Source organism: Gorilla gorilla, chromosome 11, assembly GCF_029281585.2.
Source record: "Gorilla gorilla gorilla isolate KB3781 chromosome 11, NHGRI_mGorGor1-v2.1_pri, whole genome shotgun sequence".
NCBI lineage: Eukaryota > Metazoa > Chordata > Mammalia > Primates > Hominidae > Gorilla > Gorilla gorilla.
The window spans coordinates 143,257,852-143,281,664 of record NC_073235.2 but is presented as its reverse complement, the minus strand read 5'-3'; the positions used below and the strand labels follow the sequence as shown (position 1 = coordinate 143,281,664).

Below are 23,813 nucleotides of genomic sequence, written 5' to 3'. Positions count from 1 at the left end.
AGGGAAGCCCCACTGGGCAGGGCCACATGGACCCAGCGGATTCTTGTGGGCTGTGTGGACTTGGGGAAGAAACTGGACATTTAGAGACTCTGACTGTCTCTGGGAAGGGCCCCTTGCCACCAGGTTCCACCTGTGTACAGGAAACGCTGTCCCCAGCCCACCCCCTACCTCTCTCCATCTGCCCCTTGGCTGTCTCCGCAGGCACTTCAGGGCAGTCCCACCCAGCCTGGAGCCTGGGCCCTCGTGCTCTGCCCCCTCCCACTCAGGCAGGCCTTGCCCGGGCCCCTCCAGAGCGCTGTTTCTCTCCTAGCTCCCCACTCACCCCCAGGGCCCCTCTCTCTCCAAAGCTGCACCCTCACGACCTGTTTGCACCCTCATGACCTGTTTCTAGCCCTTCACCCTGTTTGATTTTATCACAGAACTTATTTTTTAAGTAACCCTTTCTGCGCACTGGGCTTGTGCTTGTGGGACTCTATCTGCTTCCTGCCCTGTCAGGGCCCTGGCACAGAGCCCGGCCTCTGTGAAGCTCGACAACCCCTCACCCACAGCGACTCCTGCCGTGGGGCTGCGAGTGCCGGGGACATATCAGGTGCTCAGTCATCGTCAGCATCCGGCTCAGGCACAGTTGCCTGGGGTCCTCTGCTGCTGCTGCTCAGGCCCTTCTTCAAGGACCCCTGGAGTCCCCAGGTTCGAGAGGCCAGATGGCAGGTTTCCAGTCCAGACCAGGCCTGTTCTCTCCCTGCTGGGCAGCTTCAGACCACCTGGCCCTCTGCGGAGGAGAACTGGCAGCCAGGGTCCTGCTGTGGGCATAGGGGCACTGCCCAGGGCCCTCCGCCCCCAGCCTCTGCTCCTGGGCAGCTTCCTCTCCGAGGTTGCCCCCTCGCCCCCAAGGTTAGCCCCCTGCAGCAGTGCCAGCCCCTCCCACTTCACCCCGCTGGGCTGTATGTGTGACACGAGGAGCTCCGAACAGGATTCCTTCCTGCCCTTCCTCCTGCTTCTCCAGCTAGAGCTGCCGGACGCCACCCCTGCAGCCCTATCTAGGGGAGCCTCTGCAGCAAGCTTGTCCGACCCTTGGGCTGCGGGCTTTGAATGTGGCCCAACACAAATTTGTAAACTTTCTTAAAACATTATGAGATTTACGCAGAGACCTTTTTTTGCTCATCAGCTATCGTGAGTGTTAGTGTATTTTATGTTTGGCCCAAGGCAATTCTTCTTATTCCAATGTGGCCCAGGGAAGCCAAAAGACTGGACAGCCCTGCTTTGAAGGGAAGTCTGTGAGGGGATGTCAGGGAAGCAGGAGCCTGGGAGAGCCAGAGAAAAGCCGTTTACGTTCAGCTCCACCTTGAGACCAATGAGGCACATACCTGCCAGCCACAGCCCATGGTCATACGATGTTTACAGCTAAAGCAGCAGCCAGTGACGCCTGCGTGGACACACTTCTATGACAGCAAAGTGTCCAAGTGCCCTGGTATCCAGAACAATATATGCTTTCCAGATAACTACCCTTGGCCAGACGTGGTGGCTCAGGCCTGTAATCCCAGCACTTTGGGAGGCCAAGGTGGGAGGATGGCTTGAGCCCAGAAGTTTGAGACCAGCCTGGGCAACATAGCAAGACCCCATCTTTACAAAAAGTAAAAAAAAAAAAAATTAGCCAGGCATGGGGGTGCATGCCTGTAATCCCAGCTACTCAGGAGGCTAAGGCGGGAGGAACACCTGAGCCTGGGAGGCAGAGGTTGCAATGAGCTGAGATCGTGCTACTGCACTCCAGCCTGGTTGCAACGGAGCAAGACCCCGTGACAGATAGTTTTCTTTAAATCAATAGAATAATACATGTTAGGCACAGTTTAGCTTAGTCTTTACACAGACGAGACCCCTGTATGAGAAAAAGTTAAAGCTGGGGTGTTCCCCCTCTTGCTTTCTGACGACACCCTGCTCTGTAATGGAGCAACTTTCAATAAACCCTCTCTTCTCACCACATTCTGACTCGCCTTCACTTCCTTCCTGAGTGGGACCCAAGAACCACGTCTTGAGGTCTGAATCGAGACCTCTTTTCCAGTGAAGCTGCCATCCTAAATGAGTCGCTTGGATCCTCATGGGTCCTTTGCATAGTTTTGGTTTATTAAAACAACACATTGGCTGGGTGCAGTGGCTCACATCTGTAATCCCAGCACTTTGAGAGGCCGAGGCAGGGGGATCATGAGGTCAGGAGTTCAAGACCAGCCTGGCCAACATGGTGAAACCCCATCTCTACTAAAAATACAAAAATTAGCTGGGCGTGGTAGCACGTGCCTGTAGTCCCAGCTACTCGGGAAGCTGAGACAAGAGAATTGCTTGAACCTGGGAGGCGGAGGTTGTGGTGAGCCGAGATCACGCCACTGCATTCTAGCCTGGGCGATAGAGGGAGACTCCGTCTCAAAAATAAATAAATAAATAAATAAATAAATAAATAAATAAATAAGAAATAAAACAACACATTACGGTTTTATCTTTATGACTGTTTTTCTGGTGTCCCTTCAAGCGCTGTGCCCCCGAGGGCAGTGCCTCACTTGCCCACCCAGCAGCTCAGGCAGACCAGTGGGGTCCTCTGTGTGGGGGCTCAGCTGTGGACCCCGAGAGAGGATGTGAGTTCACCTCCCGCTTCTCGAGGTTTCCCTGTCACCCTCAGCACTTTCTGTTCCCCTCTTCACAGAAGCAGGTCTGGAAGTGGACGTCCTGCTGGGAAACTCCCCTCCCCCACTGATCTTGCCTAAAGCCTGGGAGTGTCACTGTGAGGGGCTGGGGACCAGGACACAGGGTCTCTGTCCTAGATGCCCTGCTTTTGTGTGTATTTGATGTTTTCCATAATAAAAGTGTATAGAGAACTGAGTGTGTGGCCACAGACGGGCAGGGGAGGGCAAAGCCTGTCAGCTGTGGGGCAGAGGAGGTAGCGGGCAGGGGTCCTGGAGGTGGCTGCAGAAGACTAGCACCTGTGGCCTAAGGTCCCCTCCAGCCAAGACCCCGCCCTGTGCCCAGCCTCCTGTGATGGCCCCATCCCAGCCTGGCCTGCCCACGCCCAGCGGGTATGTCCTATGTGACCCCGGACTCATCTTCCCACAAGAACTAGCCCCCGGCACCACCCGCCCCCAAAGCCAGCAGGGACTGGACCACAGGGGGTGGTTTGGGTTGGGGGTGGCAGGGAAGGCGGAGGCCTCCTCCCTATGCTGGCTGGGTGGGCAGCAGCCAGCATTTGCCACCTGGAAGGAGCTGCCAGGACACGGAGGGGCAGAGTGCAAACCAGGCCAGCAGGAGACCCCTCCTGCCCCACAGCTCTTTGGCCCCTACCTCCCCCACTCTTGGGGACGTCTTGCAGGCCTCTGCCCTGGCAGGGGCCACCTCTCTCTCTTTTTTTTTTTTTTTTTGAGACAGAGTCTAGCTCTGTTGCCCAGGCTGGAGTGCAGTGGTGCAATCTCAGCTCACTGCAACCTCTGCCTCCCGGGTTCAAGTGATTCTCCTGCCTCAGCCTCCCGAGTAGCTGGGATTACAGGCATGCACCCCCACACCCAGCTAATTTGTATTTTTAGTAGAGACGAGGTTTCACCATGTTGGCCAGAATGGTCTCGATCTCCTCACCTCGTGATCTGCCCACCTTGGCCTCCCAAAGTGGTGGGATTACAGGTGTGAGCCACCACGCCCAGCCGGGGCCACCTCTCTTACTTGAAAGCCTCCTACCCCATGGCGGGCTCCTTCCTGCGGCCCCTACACAAAAGTCGCTTTGCGGCCCCTGAGATCCGCACTGCTTGCCCAGGCGCTTAGGCCGCATTCGGCAGCCGAGGAGCAGCAGGGATGCTAGCCAGGAAGGAGCGGGGCGGGCAGGGGGCTTCCCACACCTTTGGGGGCTTCCCATGCCAGGCTTGCGCTCCCTTCAGAGGGACTGAGAAGGAAGCGTCCCCCAGTGCAGCCACCAGAGGAAGTTGCCGCCCTGGACTGCTCCCTGCCCCGGGGGCCCTGTGGCTGCCGAGCCCCCTCTGGGACCCGCCCGCAGCTTGGCTTCCCCCTCCAGAAGCGCCTCTGCTGGGCCTCTCTGGACCCCACGCAGGCTCCAGCCAAGCTGGGCGTTCAGGGGGTCCCCACAGCCCAAGTGCAGGGCCCTTGGCAGGAGCTGGGCACCACCACAGGATGGGCAGGGGACATGGGGTCCCAGGTGTCTGGAAGGGATCCTGAGGGGTCCTGAGGGGACCACGATGGGGGCAGGAGGGGTCCTGAGAGGGTCTGAGGGGCTGCAAGTCGCACCCAGGGCCCTTCCCTGCCTCCCCCGTGCCCACGCCTCCCTTCGCCAGGCACCCTCACAGTGGAGCCTCCAGCTCTGCCCACCTGCAGCAGGAGGCCCCTGGGCACTCAGGGGCCGTCTCCCCGCCTTGGAACTCCTGCCCCACCTTCACCCAGCCTATGGGGTGTCGAGGCATCTGGCCACCAGCAGGGAGATCCCAGCCCTGGCCACCAAAGGCCAGAAGAGGCTCCTCGGGCTGAGGACAGGTGACCCCAGCCCCTGGGCCACCCCCACCAGCTCACTCACCCTGATGGCTCCCACTGCCTGCTCCTGGAGACCCACTGGTGCCAGATGCCCCGCTGGGGTCCCCACCTGGCCTTGGGGTGGGCCTTGGGTGCTGCCCCAGCCAGGTTTCTGCTATTTCCAGCGGCTTCCCCGTTTCTTGGCCCTGGACAGCAGGGCCACCCTCTCGGACTCCTTCCCCTTCCTCTGCACAAGGCTCTGTGACTGGGAAGCCGCCTGCTCCTTGGCCCTTCAACTGCCAGCTCTCTGTCCCCATCCCTAGGGCCCTCCCTTCTCAGCAGAGAGAGCCATCCGGCCCCTGCTTGGGGCCCTCCCAACTCACTCGCCCTCCTGTCCAAGAGCCCCGCTCCTAAGATCCTCACTCCTAAGTGCCGCTTCCTGGCTCAGGAACCTGCAGAGGCTCCCCACTGCCTGCCTGAGGCCGCCTGCCAGCCGCTGGAAGGTCCTCCACTCTGGGGAGACCTCCGGTTGGGGGAGTCTGGCGGGAAGGGAGTAGTAACTCTTGAGAGCGGAGTGTGTGTCATGTGCTGTCATCCCCGCCCTAAACTGAACCATAAACACACAGTGGCTGGACAAGGGAGGAGCAGTCCCTCCAGCAGGGATTTTCCCCACGTCCTCCCCGGGGCAGCAGGATCCCAGCCTGGCTGGCTTGCAGCAGCCTGTCTAGGATGGGCCCAGGAAATGGCAAGTTTAATCACGCCCAGGAGCCACTGAGGCAGAGGGTCCTTAACCCCAGAAGAAGCACTGTGTGGAGAGTTCTCACTCCCGTTCTTTTGCCCTATCCTGGGACCACCAGCCTTCAGAGACACTTCCTCCGGGGCCAGGCAAGACGCCTGCTGATAGAGATGGGAGTAGACGCTCACAGAGGAGATGTAAATTGCTCCTTAAAGATACGAAACGATGCTCAAAACGATCATAAAAAGAGAAAAACAAATTAAGCTCAAAACGATCATAAAAAGAGAAACACAAATCAAAAGTTCACTGCAACACCATTTCTCCTCCATTAGTCAGGTCAAAATCCAAGAGTCTGACCACAATAGAAAGACGTCCTCAGATATCACCCATTGATCACTGATCTCTAAGGTGGTACAAACCCCCACGCGGGTGGATTTGGCAATATCTTTAGCCAAATTAGAGATGCATTTACTCTTTGACCCAATAACCCCACTTCTAGGAATGTACTCACAGAGAGACGCAAGGACTATGAAGCATGTACTTCAGCAGCTCTTCACTGCCACGGTGTGGAGTGGGGACAGCCCGGGAACCACTCAGCATCTCTCCCAAGGGCCCAGGTTGAATGAAGCGTGTTCACACCACAGGACACTGGGCACTTGCAAAGAGGAGGGAGAAATATTTCTACACACTGTCATATGGTCATCTCCAGGATATATTTGTAAATGAAAAAAAGCATGTTTATGTATATATAGACAATTGATGTGTTTTCAGATGGAGCCATCAGCTGTATGTTTTACAAATGGAAATATAAGCCACAAAATTTGCTTTAAATTAAACTGTTACCTGTAGGAAACAGGGGGAAATGGGATGGGGATAGGGACGGACTTTTGTGACCATATCTTCGTTTCTAGATTTGGATTTAGACTCATGTCAAATGTTTGTGTAATTACTTACTTTAATTAAATTAACTTGTAAAAGGAATTCTTAAAATTGAAAGCACAATGAAACTAACTGACTTGCGTTATGGGTTGACAATATGAACCTACCAAACTCTTCCAAGTGATTTTAAAATCCAGTCATTTGGATGTATATCCATATAGCCTGACAACAAAAAAGAATGGCAAAAGAAGTTTTCATTATTTTAAGTAATCATTTTCCAAATAATTTTAAAACACTGTTTTGTCTGTACATCGACACAACCCAAGGATTTTAAAAGTATCTAAAAATAATTTTAAACTATTTTCAGTGGTTATAATGTTGATGGTAGTGTTGGTAAAGACATTTTGAAAATATTGTGTGTGTTACAGGATAAAACAAATGAATAACTATGTTGGGTATTGTTTGAGATTTTTGGTGTGGGAGAAAGGAGATGCAGATATATTATCAATAAGATTAAGTAAAAACTATGTAAATCTGAATTTAAATAGAAAGTATCCGTTTGTACTCATAATGTGTCTTTCAAAAAAAAAAGCCTTGGTTCTGTCCACTGACAAGGCCTAAAAATAACGACAAATCCAGTAACCACAAGCACACCTAACACCCAGATTGTGGTCTCTAAGTACCATTTCTCTTGAAGAGGAAGAGGGGCTCTTGGAGAGAAGTGTATGCTGTCCAATCTGGGTTAGGAAATGTCTAATATAATTCTGGAATGTCTTCTTATGCCAGAGAACAAAGTAGCTGTCAAAGATTATTAGGGCAGTGCCAAAGGGGCTCAGGAGTTAAATCAAATAGGCTGGCACTGGACAAAGACAGGAAGATCTGAATATCAATAAGGATAATAATTTTAATGGGAACATCAAAAAATGTTTAAACTCATGAATTTGTAATTATACTTTAAAAACTCATTAGTCATTGTTGAAAGATGCCAGGAAAACAGTTCATTATTTTATAAATGAGGAAAGGAAGGGAAAGAATCAAGCATTTGCCCTGCCTTTCCCATGCAAACTGTACCTCAACATGACCAAAGAGTTAATGAAGGAACACTTCTTTTTATAGATACATTTCTGCTAATAAATAATGAAGGAAGACAGAAGTAGAATATCACTACTTTGCAAACCCTGATGGATGAATGAAACTAGCATTAGGGTTAATTATCTATTATTTTAGTTGTGCATTGTCAGTTACCTATTGCTACACAAAAAAATTACCTCTAAAATGAGAAGATTAAAACCACAGAGTTTTATCTCCCAGTTCCTGTGCGTCGGGAATTCGGGCTTTGCCAAACTGGGTCCTCTGCTTAGGGTCTTTCATGAGTCTGCAATCCAGGTGTCAGCCGGGGCTGCAGTCTCATCAGAAGGCTCAGCTACGAGGAGATTCACTTCCAGCTCCCCCAGGTGGCTGTTGGTAGAGTTTCAGGTCTTTCATGAGTCTGCAATCCAGGTGTCAGCCAGGGCTGCAGTCTCATCAGAAGGCTCAGCTAAGACGAGATTCACTTCCAGCTCCCCCAGGTGGCTGTTGGTAGAGTTTCAGGTCTTTCACGAGTCTGCAATCCAGGTGTCAGCTGGGGCTGCAGTCTCATCAGAAGGCTCCGCTAAGAGGAGATTCACTTCCAGCTCCCCCAGGTGGCTGTTGGTAGAGTTTCATTCCCAATGGGCAGCTGGCCTGAGGACCCCAAATCTTCCCTGGTTCCTGCCCTCAGTTCCTTACTGGCCATGCCTCTTCACAGGGCAGCACACAGCATGGCATCTGGCTACCCCAGAGCCAGCGAGAGAGAGTATGCACCCAAGACAGATGCCATGGTCTCTTTCAACCTAATCACGGAAGAGACAACACATCACTTTTTTTTTTTTTTTTACTGTATTGTTTGTTATAAGTGAGTAAGTCCAGCCACCCTTCAGGAGGGAATTGCATGACAGCAAGAGGCAGGAATCACCCACTGGGGGTCTCTTGGCAGCTTCCTGCCACATTCGTGATCATTGGTGGCTGCTGGCCTCACAAAGAGACCACCAGATATCATGAGCCCCCTGGCAGAAATGCATGCCCCGCTGATGAAGTGGGCTTGTCAAAAGACCAAAACTCTCACCTGAATCTGGTGAAGTATCGGAGCTGACTTGCAGTCGACAGGAGATTGGCAGGCATGGGAACTCCAGCCATACAGGCTGGACTTTGCAAGTCCAGTCTGCAGGAAGCTGCACAGGGCAAGAGACCTAGGAGGGGAATGGAGAGACGGAGGAGGAAGCTGCCAACTAAGAACCCAACAGGTATGTCGGCCGGGATTGCGGGGACCTCGTGTGCATCCTGTGGAGCCACTGCTGTCGAGGTTGGGACCACGAGCCCAATGGAAGGTCACCCTCAGGCCTGTATTCACGACTGCTGCAATAGTGCAGGCAAGAGGCAAACAGAAGGAAAAAGGTGCCGGCTCCTCTACGTCCCATTTTTGCCCCCTGGATGACATCAGACAGATGGGGAGATGATCTCACTACCAAGGAGGCGAAACAGAAGGCTCAAACAAAAGGATCTGGCCTGGGGAACCGTGGAGGAGGCTAAGAGTGGAAAGTGCTGTCTGGGGCAGGAGGGCTGCTTCTCCTGTGGGACCTGCTGGCAACATCTGCGGTTGGGCCTGAATGATCACACAGAGGATTTTGGCCTGCAGCCAGACTCCTCAGATCTAATTCAACCAAATAAGCTCCTTTTAAATATGTATAAGGTGGGAATTGAGCCTCATCTCCCTTCCCTGCTGCAAAACTCCATTGTGGTAGCCTCCGTTGAATAAAGTCTACCTTACTGTTCTCTAAAAAATTGTAGAAGTAGAGAAAATGTAAAAGTTAACTCCTGTTTGTTGCAATTAAGGAAAGGTTCATTTCTTGGCTAGATGTGATAATGCTTACTGTGGTCATGTGTTTTTAAAAGTCCTTATCTTTTATTCATGTGGCATTTTTTGTAGATAGAAGGATATGATGTCTGGCACTTATCTCAAAACATTTTGAGCCCACAGATGGAGTGTGGTGAAGCAACATCAGCTGTGACTCTTTGGCTCTTGCCAAAGGTGGGGTGATGGGCACAAGGGGTTATTACACTTCTGCTTATTTCAGTCCGTTTGAACATTTCCAAAATAAAAGGTCAAAACCAAAGGTGGCCAAACACCCCACTGCTAGTCTGTAGAAAACGTGGGAGTGTGTTGTGGCCTTCTCCTTTAACTCCATGGCAGTACAGGAGAAGATGGGGTTTCCTCACTGGCCCTGAAATGAACGATCCCTAAGCATCACAGGCAGGGGAAACAGACGGAGAAGGGACTCACGGGCCTACATGAGGCTTAGAGAGGACTCGGCAAGGGGCTTTTGGGCACCATCTGAGCAGGAGGGCAGCGTGCTGGGGCCTCGTGAGCCCTGGGGAGACTGCACTTGGGCTTGAAGGGCCTGGGTGGTGGTGCAATACAGCTTCTCCCTCGCCCGTCTATGTGTATGTGTACACACACACACACACACACACAAGCACAGGCATATATACACACACAGACACATGTAAACATACACACACGCACATATACAAATACACAAGCCACACATAAAAACAGACACATCACACAAGCACTGCATACACACATGCACACTCGCATATAAACACACATAGATACACATACAAATACACACATAAACATGCATACACACAAGCACACACAAATGCATATATATGCACACATATATACACATATACACATACACATATATATAGATACTACATATACATACATAGATATATACACATACAACATACACACATGCACATGTGCACATACACACACACACTGATAAGCTACATCATTGGAGGGGTCTCTGGGTGGAGGGACAGGACTGTCAGCCCGCATAAGCCCGAGCCAGGGGCATGGCGGTGCCATGCCAACTGCGCCTACCTGGTCCCTCCCTACAGGAACTCACACAGAGATGGACACCGGCCAGGAAGCACCCATGCTGGGGGATGAGCCCCCTTCCACATGGGCAAGGGGAGAACTGGGAGAGCAGAGGCCTCCTCGGGACCAGGGGCAGGCCTGTTCCATCGGCTCAGGTGGATGCCAGTCTTTGTACCCTCAGCCCCAAATCCATGCTGCACAGGCGGGGAAACCAAGGCCTGGGGGCCAGGGACTGGCTCAAGTCCCTGGGAAGTCTGAAGGGAGGAGAACTGGAATGGTGATGATGAAGGTGAGGGTTAAGGTGAGGTCTGACATTGGCTGAAGAGTTGTTTGGATCAGAGGGTGCATTTGGATTAGGGTTAGGATTGGAGTTAGGGTTAGAATTAAGGCTAGAGGTAGAATTACGGTGAGGACTAGAGTCAGGGTTAGGGTGAGAGCCAGGCTGTGGTCAACACAAGGCTTAGGGTTAGGGTTCAGGTTAGGGTTTGAGCCAGGTTATGGTCAACATGAGACTTAGGGTTAGGGTTTGGGTTGGAGTTGGAGTTAGGGTTAGTGTTAGGGTTTTGGCTAGGGTTAGAGTTAGGGTTAGGCTTAGGGTTAGGGTTGGAATTAGGGTTAGGATTCGGGTCCATATGAGGCATGGTTAGGGTTAGCGTTAGGGCCCACATGAGGCATTGTTAATTAGGTTTAGGGCTCGGGATAGGGTTAGGGTTGTAGTTGGTGTGATGGTTAGGGTTAAGGTTTGGGTTGAGTTAGGGTTAGGGTTAGAGTTTTGGTTAGGGTTATGGTTGTAGTTGGAGTTAGTGTTATGGTTAGGGTTAAGGTTTGGGTTGAGTTAGGGTTAGGGTTAGGGTTAGGGTTTCGGTTAGGGTTAGGGTTCGGGTCCATATGAGGCATTGTTAATTAGGTTTAGGGTTCGGAATAGGGTGGAGTTAGTGTTATGGTTAGGGTTAGGGTTAAGGTTTGAATTGAGTTAGGGTTAGGGTTAGAGTTTTCGTTAGGGTTTGGGTTCGAGTTAGGTTCGGGTCTGCCTGAATTTTAGGGTTATGGTTAGCATTAGGGTTGGAGTCCACATGATTTATGGTTATGGTTAGGGTTATGGTTAGGATTTGGGTTCAGGTTAGGGTTCCAGGCCACACGAGGTTTAGGTTTATGATTAGCATTAGGGTTGGGGTCCACATGACTTATGGTTACTTATGGCTCATGGTTTACTTGGTGCTCCCTCACTTTAACCATCTGATGAGATTCTTCATTCCTTGTCCAGGGCCTCTTTTACACACTTGCACTCAAATGCACACCCTCCAACACTCCCCTCTCCACCCTCATAGTGCCAGGTAGGTTTTCCCATGTTCCGCTGTCCTCTCTGCTCACTCCTCATCTTGAAGGCCTGGTCAGTGTTTCTTGTCCCCTCTCCTCCTCCTTCTGGGTAGCCTGCAGCGCCTGCTGTCCCCACACTTCACCTTCTCCTGTTCTGCGTATCTTCTGGAGCTCTTGTTTACTGAGCATCCCAGCTGGTCCCTGAGCTGAGCTATCAGGCTCTGCCTCACTCCTCGTCTGGGGTTACTGAAGGTCTGCACAGCTCATGTTACAGTTGAGGTTGGAGTTCCAGGAATTGCCACTGATGAGGCTGATTGATCAGCTTCTGCAGTTGTGCAGAGCCTCTGCTGTCTGCAGCTGAGGCTGGGTTATGTCCGCGCCCCTGGGAGGTCAGGGACAGTGACTCTGTGAGCACAGCTCCAATCGCAGAATTCTGGAGAACCATCACCAGGAGGCCCTGCAGGCTGGGATGTGGATCCCACCCATGGCCACGGTTCTCACCCACGCTCTGACCTCCCCAGACCTGCTCTTCCCCTTCTTCCTCTGGAGAAGCCCGGATTTGATCAGCTGTTTGCCTCCTCCCGAGGCCCCGCTGGCTGCCAAGCCCTGCTGAAGAGCTGTGTGCTTGCTCAGGCCAGTCTTGCAAATTCCTCTGAAAGAGAAGTTACCACTCACAGAGTCCATTTCCTCACGCCCCCCCGGGGTCCACCTGCTGAAATCTGGATCCCACTATGGTCAGCCCACCAGAACCTCTCACTGAGGAGGTGAGAGCCCTTTGGACTCCCATGTCCCTAGAGCCCAGAGCACAGCTGACAGGCAGCACCTCCATGCACCCACCAGCAGCCTTTGGCCAAGTCAGTAAGTCCCTAGTCCTTTTTTTTTTTTTTTTTCTGAGACGGAGTCTTGCTCTGTTGCCCAGGCTGGAGTGCAGTGGCGTGATCTCCGCTCACTTCAAGCTCCGCCTCCCGGGTTCACGCCATTCTCCTGCCTCGGCCTCCCAAGTAGCTGGGACTACAGGCACCCGACACCACACCCGGCTAATTTTTTTTTTTAGTAGAGACGGGGTTTCACTGTGCTAGCCAGGATGGTCTCGATCTCCTCACCTCATGATCCGCCCGCCTCGGCCTCCCAGTCCCTAGTCCTTTTTAAAAATTGTCTTAATAAGATGTTGAGTAGATCTAAATGAACACCAATTCACCCACCATGAAAGTGAAGGAACAGAACTTAAGATGATCTTTGAGGTCCCCTTGCACCTTGCCCTGAAACATCCTTGTGCGAATGCCCCAGAAGTAACCACAAAGCCACTTCCTCGTGTGGCCTCCATGACACACACTTCCTTGTTTTGCTGCTTCGCTGGCCTCTCCTTTCATCTCTACTGTCCTGCATTTGGGTCCCTAAAATGTTGGGGCTCCTCAGGGTTTGGTCCTGTACTCTTCCTGTCCCATCGCACATTCTGCATCCACAGACTACCATGTTCCCATTCATTCAACAATCACCCCTCTGCCCTTCACCCCTAGAGCCAGCTCCAGCCCCAGACACTGCCCTGAGTTCTGGACCTTGTAAAGAAATGTCTACCAGGTATCTCCTCTCGGATGCCTCAGAAGCACTTTAAACGCAACTTGTCCAAAACTGACCACATCATTCAGCCCTTTCATCACTCCCCAAACTAATCTTCCTTCAAAGTTCTCCATCTCAGAGAGTGGTTCCTCTTGTTACCCAGACCACATATGTCAGTGTCATTTTGGAATCTTTCTCCCCCCATCCCTTCTACATCCAATCAATCATAAATAAGTTAAATATGCATATCATAAACCCTATTGCAGCTAATAAAATGATAAAACAAGGAAGTATAATAGTCTAGAAGAGATAAGTGAAATACAAAATAGTCAACTAATCCAAAAGAAGGCAGAAAAAGAGGAGGGAAAATGAATACAAAGAACAGAGGAGACGAATAGGAAACAAATAGCAGATGGTAGGTTCAAACCCAACCATATCAACCATTACATTAAATGTGACTGAGATAAACAATCCAGTTAAAAGACAAAGACTATTGGCCAGGCACGGTGTCTCATGCCTGTAATCCCAGAACTTTGTGAGGCCGAGGTGGGTGGATCATTTGAGGTCAGGAGTTCGAGACCAGCCTAACCAACATAGGGAAATCCCCATCTCTACTAAAACTACAAAAAAAACCAAAAAACAAAAACAAACAAACAAAAAAACACAGCTTGGCGTAGTGGCACGCACCTGTAATCCCAGCTACTCAGGAGGCTGAGGCATGAGAATCACTTGAACCTGGGAAGTGGAGGTTGCAGTGAGCAGAGTTCATGCCACTGCACACTAGCCTGGGTGACACAGTGAGACTTCATCTCAAAAAAAAAAAAGAAAAAAAAAAAGACAGGCCGGGTGCAGTGGCTCATGCCTGTAACCCCAGCACTCTGGGTGGCCGAGACGGGCAGATCACGAGGTCAGGAGATCAAGACCATCCTGGCTAACACAGTGAAACCCCATCTCTACTAAAAAAAAAAAAAAAAAAAAATTAGCCGGGCGTGGTGGCGGGCACCTGTAGTCCCAGCTACTTGGGAGGCTGAGGCAGGAGAATCACTTGAACCGGGGAGGTGGAGGTTGCAGTGAGCCGAGAAGGCTGAGGCAGGAGAATCACTTGAACCGGGGAGGTGGAGGTTGCAGTGAGCCGAGATCATGCCACTGCACTCCAGCCTGGGTGACAGAGCAAGACTCTGTCTCAAAAAAAGAAAAAAAAAAGTTAAAAACTTAGCCACGTGTGGTGCCACATGCCTGTAGTCCTAGCTACTTGGGAGGCTGAGATGGGAGGATTGCTTGAATCCAGGAGTTTGAGGCTGCAGTGAGCCCTGATGGTACCACTGTATTCCAGGCTGAGCGACAGGAGACTCTGTGTCTTAGGGGAAAAAAAACAAGAAATGACAATATGCTGTCTGCCTGATATGATATATACTTTAAATATAAAGAAAAGTTAAAAGTAAAAGAATGAAAACAATGTAAAAGAATGGAAAAACTTATAAAATGCAAGCATTAATTATAAGAAAGCAGGAATAGAAATATTAACATCAAAGTAGACTTTAGTACAGGGAATATTCCAAAATAAAAAAGGGACATTTCATGGCCCAGCATGGTGGCTCACGCCTGTAATCCCAGCACTTTGGGAGGCTGAGGTGGGCAGACCACAAGGTCAGGAGCTTGAGACCAGCCTGGCCAAGATGGTGAAACCCCGTCTCTACTAAAAATACAAAAATTAGCCAGGCGCAGTGGTGGGCACCTGTAATCCCAGCTACTCAGGAGGCTGAGGCAGGAGAATCACTTGAACCCGGGAGGTGGAGGTTGCAGTGAGCTGAGATTGCGCCACTGCACTCTAGCCTGGTTGACAGAGTGAGACTCCATCTCAAAAAAAAAAAAAAAGGATATTTCATATGAAAAAAGGGTCAATTCATCAAGAATATCTAACAATTCTAAATGTGTATGTACCTAATTACAAAGAATCCAAAAAATGAAGGAAGCTAATAGAACTGAAAGGATAAACAGACAAATTCACGATTGTGATCGGTTATTATGACACCCTCATCTCAGTAACTCACAGAACAAGTAAACCAAAAATTAGTAAGAATATGATAGCCCTGAGCAACACCAATCATCTTATCCAAACTGATGTTTATAGAACACTATGCCCAACAACAGCAGAACATATATTCTTTTCAAGTGCACATTGAACATTTTCCAAAATAGGCCATCTGCTAGGCCATAAATTAAGCCTCCATAAAATTCAAAAGATTTAAGTTATACAGAACATGTTCTCTAACTACAACAGAGCTTAATTAGGAATCAATAGCAACAAGGTATAAGACACCTAAAGAATGCCCAAATATTTGAAAATTAAGCAACACATTTAAATAACTCTGGGATCAAAGAAGTAATCAAGGAGACATAAGAAAATACTTTGAACTAAATGATGATAAAAATGCAACTTACCGGTATTTGTGAGATAAGGTTAATGTGATGCTTAGAGGAAAATCTGTAGCTCTCAGTGCTCACGTTAGGAAAGAAGAAAGGTGTAAAATCATTACCTAAGATTCCACTTTGAGAATCTAGAAAACAACAACACCAACAACAAATGAAACCCAAGTAAGCAGAAGAAATAAGAAAGAGTGAAAATTTGATGTACTAGGGGAAAAAAAAGAAAATCAATAAAATGGAGATTGGTTATTTGAAAAGATAAAAAAATTGATAAAGCTCTGGCTAGATTGATCAAAGAAAAAAATCCACAAATTACTAATATCAGGAATAAAAGATGAGACATCCCTTCAAACCCTACAGACATCAGAAGAAGAATACAAGAATATTAGTAAGAACATCATGAAATTACATTTGACCATTTGATGAAATGGAAACATCTATTGAAAGCCACAACTTGCCAAAATGTACACAAGAAAACTAAAATGTAACAAGCTTATGTCTACCAAAGTTGTTGAATTCATAATTTGAAGACTTTCTACAAAGAAAATACCTCACCCAGATGGTGGTACTGATGAATTCCATCAAACACCTAAGAATAAAATAATACCAATCTTAACCACATCAGAAAAAAGGAGAAACACTGGCCAGCTCATTTTCTAAGTCAAGTTTTACCCTGTACCAAAACTGGACAAAGATATTACAAGAAAAGAAAACTACAGGCCAATATCATGCAAAAACATAGACATAAAATCCCTAATAAAATATTAGCAAATAAAATCCAGCAATATATAAAACAAATAACACATCATGAAAAAGTATGCAAGAAATAAAAGGTTTATTTTAGCATTAGAACATCAATTAATAGAATAAATGGTAAAATGTATATATTTATCTCAATGGATGCAGAAAAATATTTGACAAAATGCAACATCCATGAATGATAGAAACTCTCAGCAAACTAGAAAGAGAAGGGAACTTCCTCAATGTGATAAAGATCACCTATAGATAAACTATAGGAAACTTCAAGCTGGACAATGGTAAAAGACCAAACTTTCTCACTATACTCAGAAACAAAGGAAGTGGCTCTCACACTTCTATTAAAAACGGTATTGGAGGTCCCAGCCAGAGGAAATAAGGCAAGGGAAAAAAAGCAGATAGAAAAGGAAGAAGTAAAACTACCTATTGTCACATGTGACATAATCATGCATGTAGAAAATTCAGCTTGGCACAGTGGCTCAGGCCTGTAATCCCAACATTTGGGGAGGCTGAAGTGAGAAGATCGCTTGAAGATAGGAGTTCAAGACCAGCCCAAGCAACATAGCAAGACCCAATCTCCACAAAACATATAAAAATAAGCCAGGCATGATGGTGCACACCTGTAGTCCTGGCTACTTGGGAAGCTGAGGTGGGAGGATCGCTTGAGCCCAGGAGTTTGAGACTACAGTGAGTTAAGATTGCATCACTGTACTCCAGCCTAGGCAACAGAGTGAGCCCCTGTCTCAATTTAAAAACAAAAAAGAGAAGAAGAAGAAGAAGGAAGAAGAGGAGGAGGAGGAGGAGGAGGAGGAGAAAGAAGGAAAAGAAAATCCTAAGGCAGAAGAAAAAGAAGAGGAGGAAGGCGGGGAGTCGGGAGAAAAAGAAAATCCTAAGGCATTTACCAGAAAAGAATAAAAGAAGCAAAAAACACTATGAACTAATAAATGCATTATCAAGGTTACAGGATACAAGATTAATATACCAAAAAATGCATTTCTATATATTAGCAAAAAACAATTGGAAAATAAAACTAAAGATACAATACCATTTACAAGTATTGGAAAACAAAGTACCTAGGCACAAGTGGGAAACGTATGCTTAAAGTTACAAAATATTGCTGGGAGAAATTAAAGAAGATCCAAATAAATGGACAGGGTTCAGCACAGTGGCTCAAGCCTATAATCCCAGCACTCCGGGAGGCCAAGGTGGGTGGATTGTTGGAGTCCAGGCATTTGAGACTAGCCTGGGCAACATAGCGAAACCCTGTTTCTACTAAAAAACAAAAATGCAATTAGCCAGGTGTGGTGATCTGTGCTTGTAGTCCCAGCTACTCGGGAGGCTAAGGTGGGAGAATCACCTGAGCCCAGGAGGTTGAGGCTGCAGTGAGCTGAAATCCTGCCACTGGACTTCAGCCTGGACAAACAGAGTGAGATCGTGTCTCAAAAAAAAAAAAAAATAAATTTTAAAAAATTAAAAATAAGTAAATGGATGGGTATACCATGCTCATAGATTGAAATATGTCAGTCCTCCTCATAGTCATCTATGTGATCAATCCAATCAAGCATTAAGCATCATGCCCTAATGGTTTTGCTTCCTGGGTATATGTCAACACTAGCCTATTCTCTTCTCCATCACCTCCCACCTAACCCAGGACACCACCTTAGTGTCTGCAACAACTTTTTAGTTGGTCCTCTACTTCCAATTCATCCTCGAGACTTCAGCCAGAGAAAGATTTCAAACATATGTATGTTAGGCCCTGCTTTAAACTACGTAGTGGCTCGCAATTGCCCAGGAGATAAGACTCAGGCTCCTTAAACAACACTTAAGGCCCCTGCTTACATCTCCAGCCTCAGCTCTTGCCATATTCTCCAAGCCCACTCCCCGCACTGTAGGCACAGAGAGCTTCTTTCAATTCCCTGATGGTGCCCAGCCCCTTTCCTGCCCTTGGCTGACCCTCAGCTGGTCAAGGAATACCCCCCCGCCACTCTCACCTGTTCTTCTATGAACCCCCTGTCTGAGTCAATGGATTACCTTTGTGCAGACGGTCCTCCCTAATGGATCATGCATGCCATGGGGGCAGGGGTGAAGAATGTCACGGCCGCATTCACAACTATCAGCAGTGTGCCTGCCACCCCACGCATGTGCTTAGGAGGTATCAGGATGGAGGGACAGTGGGCAGCAAGATGGTGGAAAGTGATGTGTCCACGCTTTTGATGTCCTCAGAGGGCTTGGAGAAGGAGCAATGAGCCCATGTCAGCTGCAACACAGAGACAGGCACACAATGCCACAGTGCCCGATGTCACGTCCATCCAGGCCCCAGCCAAGCCTGGCTGCTCCTCCCCTGGCAGATTCATAAAGGGAATGGGTGTCCCAGGCAGCTAAGATGGGCCCAGCCTGAGCCTTGACCTAGGTAAGGGACACTGCATATGCCCCTGACTAAACCTACTAAACCTGGTGCCATGTTCCCTGGGATCCCTGAGTGAGTGTTGTGGCCCCAGCCCAGATCTGAGGCAGTGCTGTCTATGTGGACACTGGCTATACCTGCTGGGGACTAGAGAGGAATGGCCGGGTTTGGGGGGCAGCACTAACCAGATGGCCTGCAAGCTATGGCCAGAGCCCTGCAGCCATGGTCTGAGCTCCCCAGGATGCTACGGAGAGCCGAGAGCTCCGGAGATCCCAGGCCAGCCTGCCTGCCAAAGCCTTTCCTCCAAAGCAGAAAAGACCCTTCCCCTGATGAAGCAGCCATGTGCAGGGCTTCACGTTGGGATCAAAAGGCCCCAAATTATCCCCAGGAATAAAATGATTCTTCCACTAGTTTCAAAAGGCAGCAAAACTAGCTTAAGTCTGGCAAAAATTAGGTGAAAACAAACAAACAAAAAAAGCAAAACCAAATGAAGACTCCAAGGGACAGCAAGCAAGGCGCAACCATGAAGAAAGCACGAGCCCAAAGTCCAGGTCTGAACACCTTGGCTCCAGCCTGGCCGGCCGCATCCTGTGTCCTGCCCGGGCAGCCCTGCCCCAACCAGCCCTCTCCCCGACTACCGCTCTCAGGACACAGGATCTCGACACTCACCCCAGAAGCTCTGCTGCCCCCAAGGCTGGCCCAAGCCTGGAGGACCGTGAAAGAGAAGACGGCGGAATCAGGACCGGGTGGGACACGGCTCCCACCAAGGAGTCACCAACTGCCGTGCCTGGAGCTGGAAGTGACGACAGGAAGGAACCCAGGCAGGTGGTGTGGGACAAAGTCCACAGGAAAGGCCAGGAAGGAGGTGCTCTCATGGGACACACCCAGTCCTGCCCGTCCGGATCTGCCAGGGCCACCCTTTGTCCCTTCCCACCATGGTGGGGAGACGGTCTTCAGCCCACATGCCCCGCTCTGCAGGCCCACAGTACCGCCAGGGACCCCACAGCCCTGGACCCCATGGAAAGGCCAGGCCTTGCCTTCAAGCATTCCGGAGAGTTCTGGGTGCCTTGCCAGGGCTGGCGTTGGGGAGACAGGATTTTATTTTTCAGGGTGGCTCTCATTTGCTAGGACACAGGCCACTGGGGACTCAGCATTTGTGTAAGAGATGGGCCCTTCTATGGATGACACATTTATGTCCCCGAAATTCACATACTGAAGTCCTCATCCCCAAGGTGAGGAATAAAAAGGTGGGGACCTCTGGTAGGTCATGAGGTCATGAAGGCAGAGGCGTCACGAATGGGATGAGTGCCCACATAAAACGGGCCCCAGGGAGTTCCCTTGCCCTTCCACCACGTCAGGACACAGAGAGAAGGTGCTGTCTCTGGACCAGGAAGCAGGTCCTCACCAGGCACCAGGTCTTCCAGTGCCTCAATCTTGGACTTGCAGCCTCCAGAACAAACAGCAACGCATTTCCACTGTTTACGAGCTGCCCAGGCTATGGTGCTTTGTTACAGCAGCCCAAAGGAACTCAAAGAGGGGCCCCACCAAGGAACTCAGGCAGGTGCAATGCCAGAAGAGCCAGGAAATCTTACAGGAGTGAGGAAACTCTTTGGCTTTCTCTATTTTCACGTAAACCAGCAGCGTTGCAGCAAACCGAGTGGTCAATAGGAGACTGAGTGACTGCTTGGCAGACAGCCGAGAGAGGCCGGAGAGGGCAGAAAGTGCTGGACAGTGGCTCCCAGCTCCAGAGCACCCCTAGAGGCCCCTGGGTGACACAGGCAGGGGAGCCTCACGGAGATCCAGGAGCAGGCATGCTGGAGGTGGTGCTGATGACAAGCTTGCTGATGGTCAGGCAGCGCTATCAGCTCTGAGGCTGAGAGAGGACTGAGGGTTTCTAGACGGCCTTCACCCGTAAGCAGAGCTGTGCAAGGAGCCCATCCAGGCTGGCTGCAGCCGCTGCAGAGTCCACCCCAGCAGATGCTGAGAGAGAAATGTCACTGGGTGGCCTGTGGCCACTGGCCCAGAAAGTGAGAAAAGCCCACAGCCCCTCACCCCTGCTTGCCTTCCTTCCCTCCTGACACCCCAGGAGTCTTCCCCAAGCTGCCAGGCCAAGGGTGCATCTCCCCACAGGTGTTCCCAGGGTTATGGTCCACACAGCCACTGCTGAGAGGGTGCAGCCAGCAAGGAGAAAATACGCTGGCCAGCAGGTGTGAGCCGGGGCGGGAACCCCAAGGGAAGGCCCATGGCTGGGCTGTGGGCAGTGTTCTTGGGGGCAGCCTTGTCCAGGGATGCCATGGGGTAGCCTGCCTGGGGAGGCTGAGCCAGGCAGGGCACAAAGGCCAGGCATTTCAGCCAGGTGGGGGCACCCCAGCCACCGACACTCCAGGCTTCTCCCTCACCAATGCCACCTCTTCCACCTTCCCTCCGAAATATCTTGCACCCAAATTCTATGTCTGCCTCTGCTTCTGGAGAATCCAACCCCCATTGGAGAAGAGAGTCACTAATTTGGGATTTGGAACTGGGTCACTCACGGCCCACGGGCAATGAGGACCCATCACTGGTCAGGGGAGATAGCTGGCGCCTGGCACAAGGTGGTCGTCCTGTCCAGTCCAGTTGTGAAACTGGTTCCAGTGTCCAGTGGGAAAGTTGGGGAAGGGGGTCTGCTGGGGGCCCCAGCTGCTGTTTGATGAACAGACACGAGGGCCTCCAAGGAGGAAGCAAATAAGGCGCAGGTGGCTGAGGCCTCACTGAGGTGCCCTGGCTGGAGTTTGGAGAAGTTGGGCGGGGCGCAGCACTCCCAGCTCCTGATCAACACCTAGCCAAGGCCAAGGCCCCATCTGGAGAACCCAGGACCGTGGGCAGGGAGGAGGCAGTGCGTGGTGCCTGAAGGTTCCACTCTCCAGCCTCTTAGGAAGCTTCTGAGCCTGCAGAGACGTGGCCCACCCCTCGCTCCACCCCCGTCAGGCCCTGGCCCCCCTTGGGCGCTAGGGCTCTGACCGAGTGAAGTGTCAGCAACATCCAGTGACCAAGGAGTGGGCTGCGGGCCCGGCCAGCTCGGGGCACGGGAGGGGGCTGCGGGCCCAGCCAGCTGGGGATGGGAGGCGGGAGCACTGGTAGGACTGGGTGCTGAGGCGCCTGATAGGGAAGCTGGAGACCTAACAGCAGTGTCCCGAGACACAGGTTTGACACCCTGGCAAGGCCCCTGGAGGTGGAGCAAACCTGGAGGTTCCTAGCAGCACAGGCAACACTTCCACTTTTGCTGGGCAGGGTGGAGATGCCACAACTGCTGTGGCTGGTGGAGGGTGGGCGTAGGCGTGTGTGGTGGGAGCTGCCAAGCACTGGTTCCCTGGGAAGACCAAGGTCACACCGCTCACCTGTGCCACGCTGGTTAATAGGGAGTGGCAGCTGTGCCGCAGGAGGCTGGCGGGAGTGGCAGCGGTGCCCCAGGAGCCTGGCGGGAGTGGCAGCGGTGCCCCAGGAGCCTGGCGGGAGTGGCGGCGGTGCCACAGGAGCCTGGCGGGAGTGGTGGCGGTGCCACAGGAAGCTGGTGGCAGGAACCACCATCACAGGGTTTGGCTCGCCGGGGGCGGAGGGCATCAGATCTCTGAACAGCAGAGGCCAGGAGACAATCATGAACACGGCTGAAGGGCGCCAAGGGGCCTGCCTGCAGGGCTTATGGAATGGCAGCAGAGCAATGCAGGGCTGCCAGCGAGGGCCGCGCTCAGGTGGAGCCGGCAGAGGGGTCCAGGAGGGCTGAGGGTGGTCACTCCGATAGAGCCCCAGTTGGGCCCACACTGCCCGAGTCGGTTTTCAGCCCAGGTATCTGCTGACTGAAGAGGTGGCCAGGCCTGCAAGATGAAGGACACTCCCCACATCAGCAAGTGTGCATGACAAGGACTTCCCCGGGGACTATGTGCACCAGGAAGAGAATATCCAGGCATCTGGGAGCCACTGAGCACACAGGTCCCGAGCTGATGCTGGTCCCCAAGAGTCACCAGGGCTCCATGACAGTGGGACACATGACAGGCAGTTAATAACGGAGTCCTGCCCAGGACCAGCTCACATGAGCCCACAGGGCCTACAGACCCATCCAGGGCCATGTCCCGGTCTCTGAGCCTGTGACTGGGATTGACACCTGGGGAGCGACCGATATCTTTGTTGCATCCTTGGGGTAGAGATGGCTGTGGGAAGGCCAAGAGGGACACTGGAAGGCCAAGACTGTCCCCTCCTGCCCGGGTCCCAGAGCAGCCGTGGCATGCGGAGAGAGGGTGGTGGCCCTGCTCTCTCCATTTGGTTCAGTGTGGCCACGTGGCGAGTGCACACACAGCCGAGGGGCAGCCCAGTGCAGCAGGCCCTGGAGGTCCAGGTACCCAGGGTTGGCCATCAACTGGACGAATATGCCACGGAAGATCAGAAGCTGCTCACATTTCTATGAAATTTGTATGGAATGGACAAAGGCATTTGCTGTTTTTCCTGGGGCCTCTGCCGGAATACAGGACAGAGACCCCAGCTGGCTGGACGCCCTGAAGAGCACCGCACTGATCCATGACCTTGACAACAGGCTGCTGATGGAGTCGGAGCAGGAGGCAGCCAGGGACAAACACCACCAGGCCGGGGCCTTCTGCACCAGAAATGTTTAGAGCCCTGCCAGACATCCCCTCCATCTGCATCTGGAACCTCCCATCAGAAGGAAGCACAAGGCCTCAGGGGTCTCCGCAGGCTCCGGAGGGAGCGTTTTCCACACCCAGGAACATGGTTCCAGCTGGTAGACCAAATGGCCAAGGCAGCCAGGTCGAGTGGAGCCAATCTACGCTGGGGCGATGATGGGTGCCAACCATGGCCCCTAGAGTCACGGAACCCTGCGCTTTCGAGGCCTCCTCTCAGGCAGTAGCCTGGGACGCGGGAAGCAGGTCCTGGCTGTGGCCTTTGGGCAGAGCTGCCCAGCAGGAGGGTGTGGCCGCCACCTTCAGGGCCTGCCTCAGGGACAGTGGCTCCTGATGGCCTGGGGGAAGGGATGCTCAACATAAGGGCCTGGCCAGCCCAGGTGGGGCCCTGCAGGCAGGGTTTGCTCCAGAACTCTTCACGGGGTCCCCACCAGTCTATCCTGACATGGACACAGTCCCTGCAACTGTCTTCCCTTCATAGGCACTGTGCCTGAGAAATACCTTGACCCCAACTGTCCCACCTCAACCTGCACCATCAGGCGCCCTGCACAGGACCTGTCCGCCCACAAACCCGGGGATCTAGGGCAGCTCCGACCCAGCTCAAGCCTCTGGCTTGGG

At 51.4% G+C, this 23,813-nt stretch overlaps 1 protein-coding gene across 4 annotated transcripts in view; it reads right to left on the bottom strand.

Moving 5' to 3' along the window:
- The window catches only part of GPR35 (G protein-coupled receptor 35), a 31,115-nt gene extending 8,974 nt beyond the window's left edge, over positions 1–22,141 (bottom strand). For 2 of the 4 annotated variants that reach the window (XM_063695355.1, XM_019022829.4), the window contains exon 1: positions 5,736–5,821. Coding sequence is in view for 2 of the 4 variants with exons in the window: in XM_055379963.2 (XP_055235938.1) it covers positions 5,736–5,824 (89 nt within the window). In the remaining 2 variants the exon portion in view is untranslated. The other 2 variants (XM_055379963.2, XM_063695354.1) reach the window with 2 other exon arrangements.
- Positions 22,142–23,813: the final 1,672 nt, after the last annotated feature.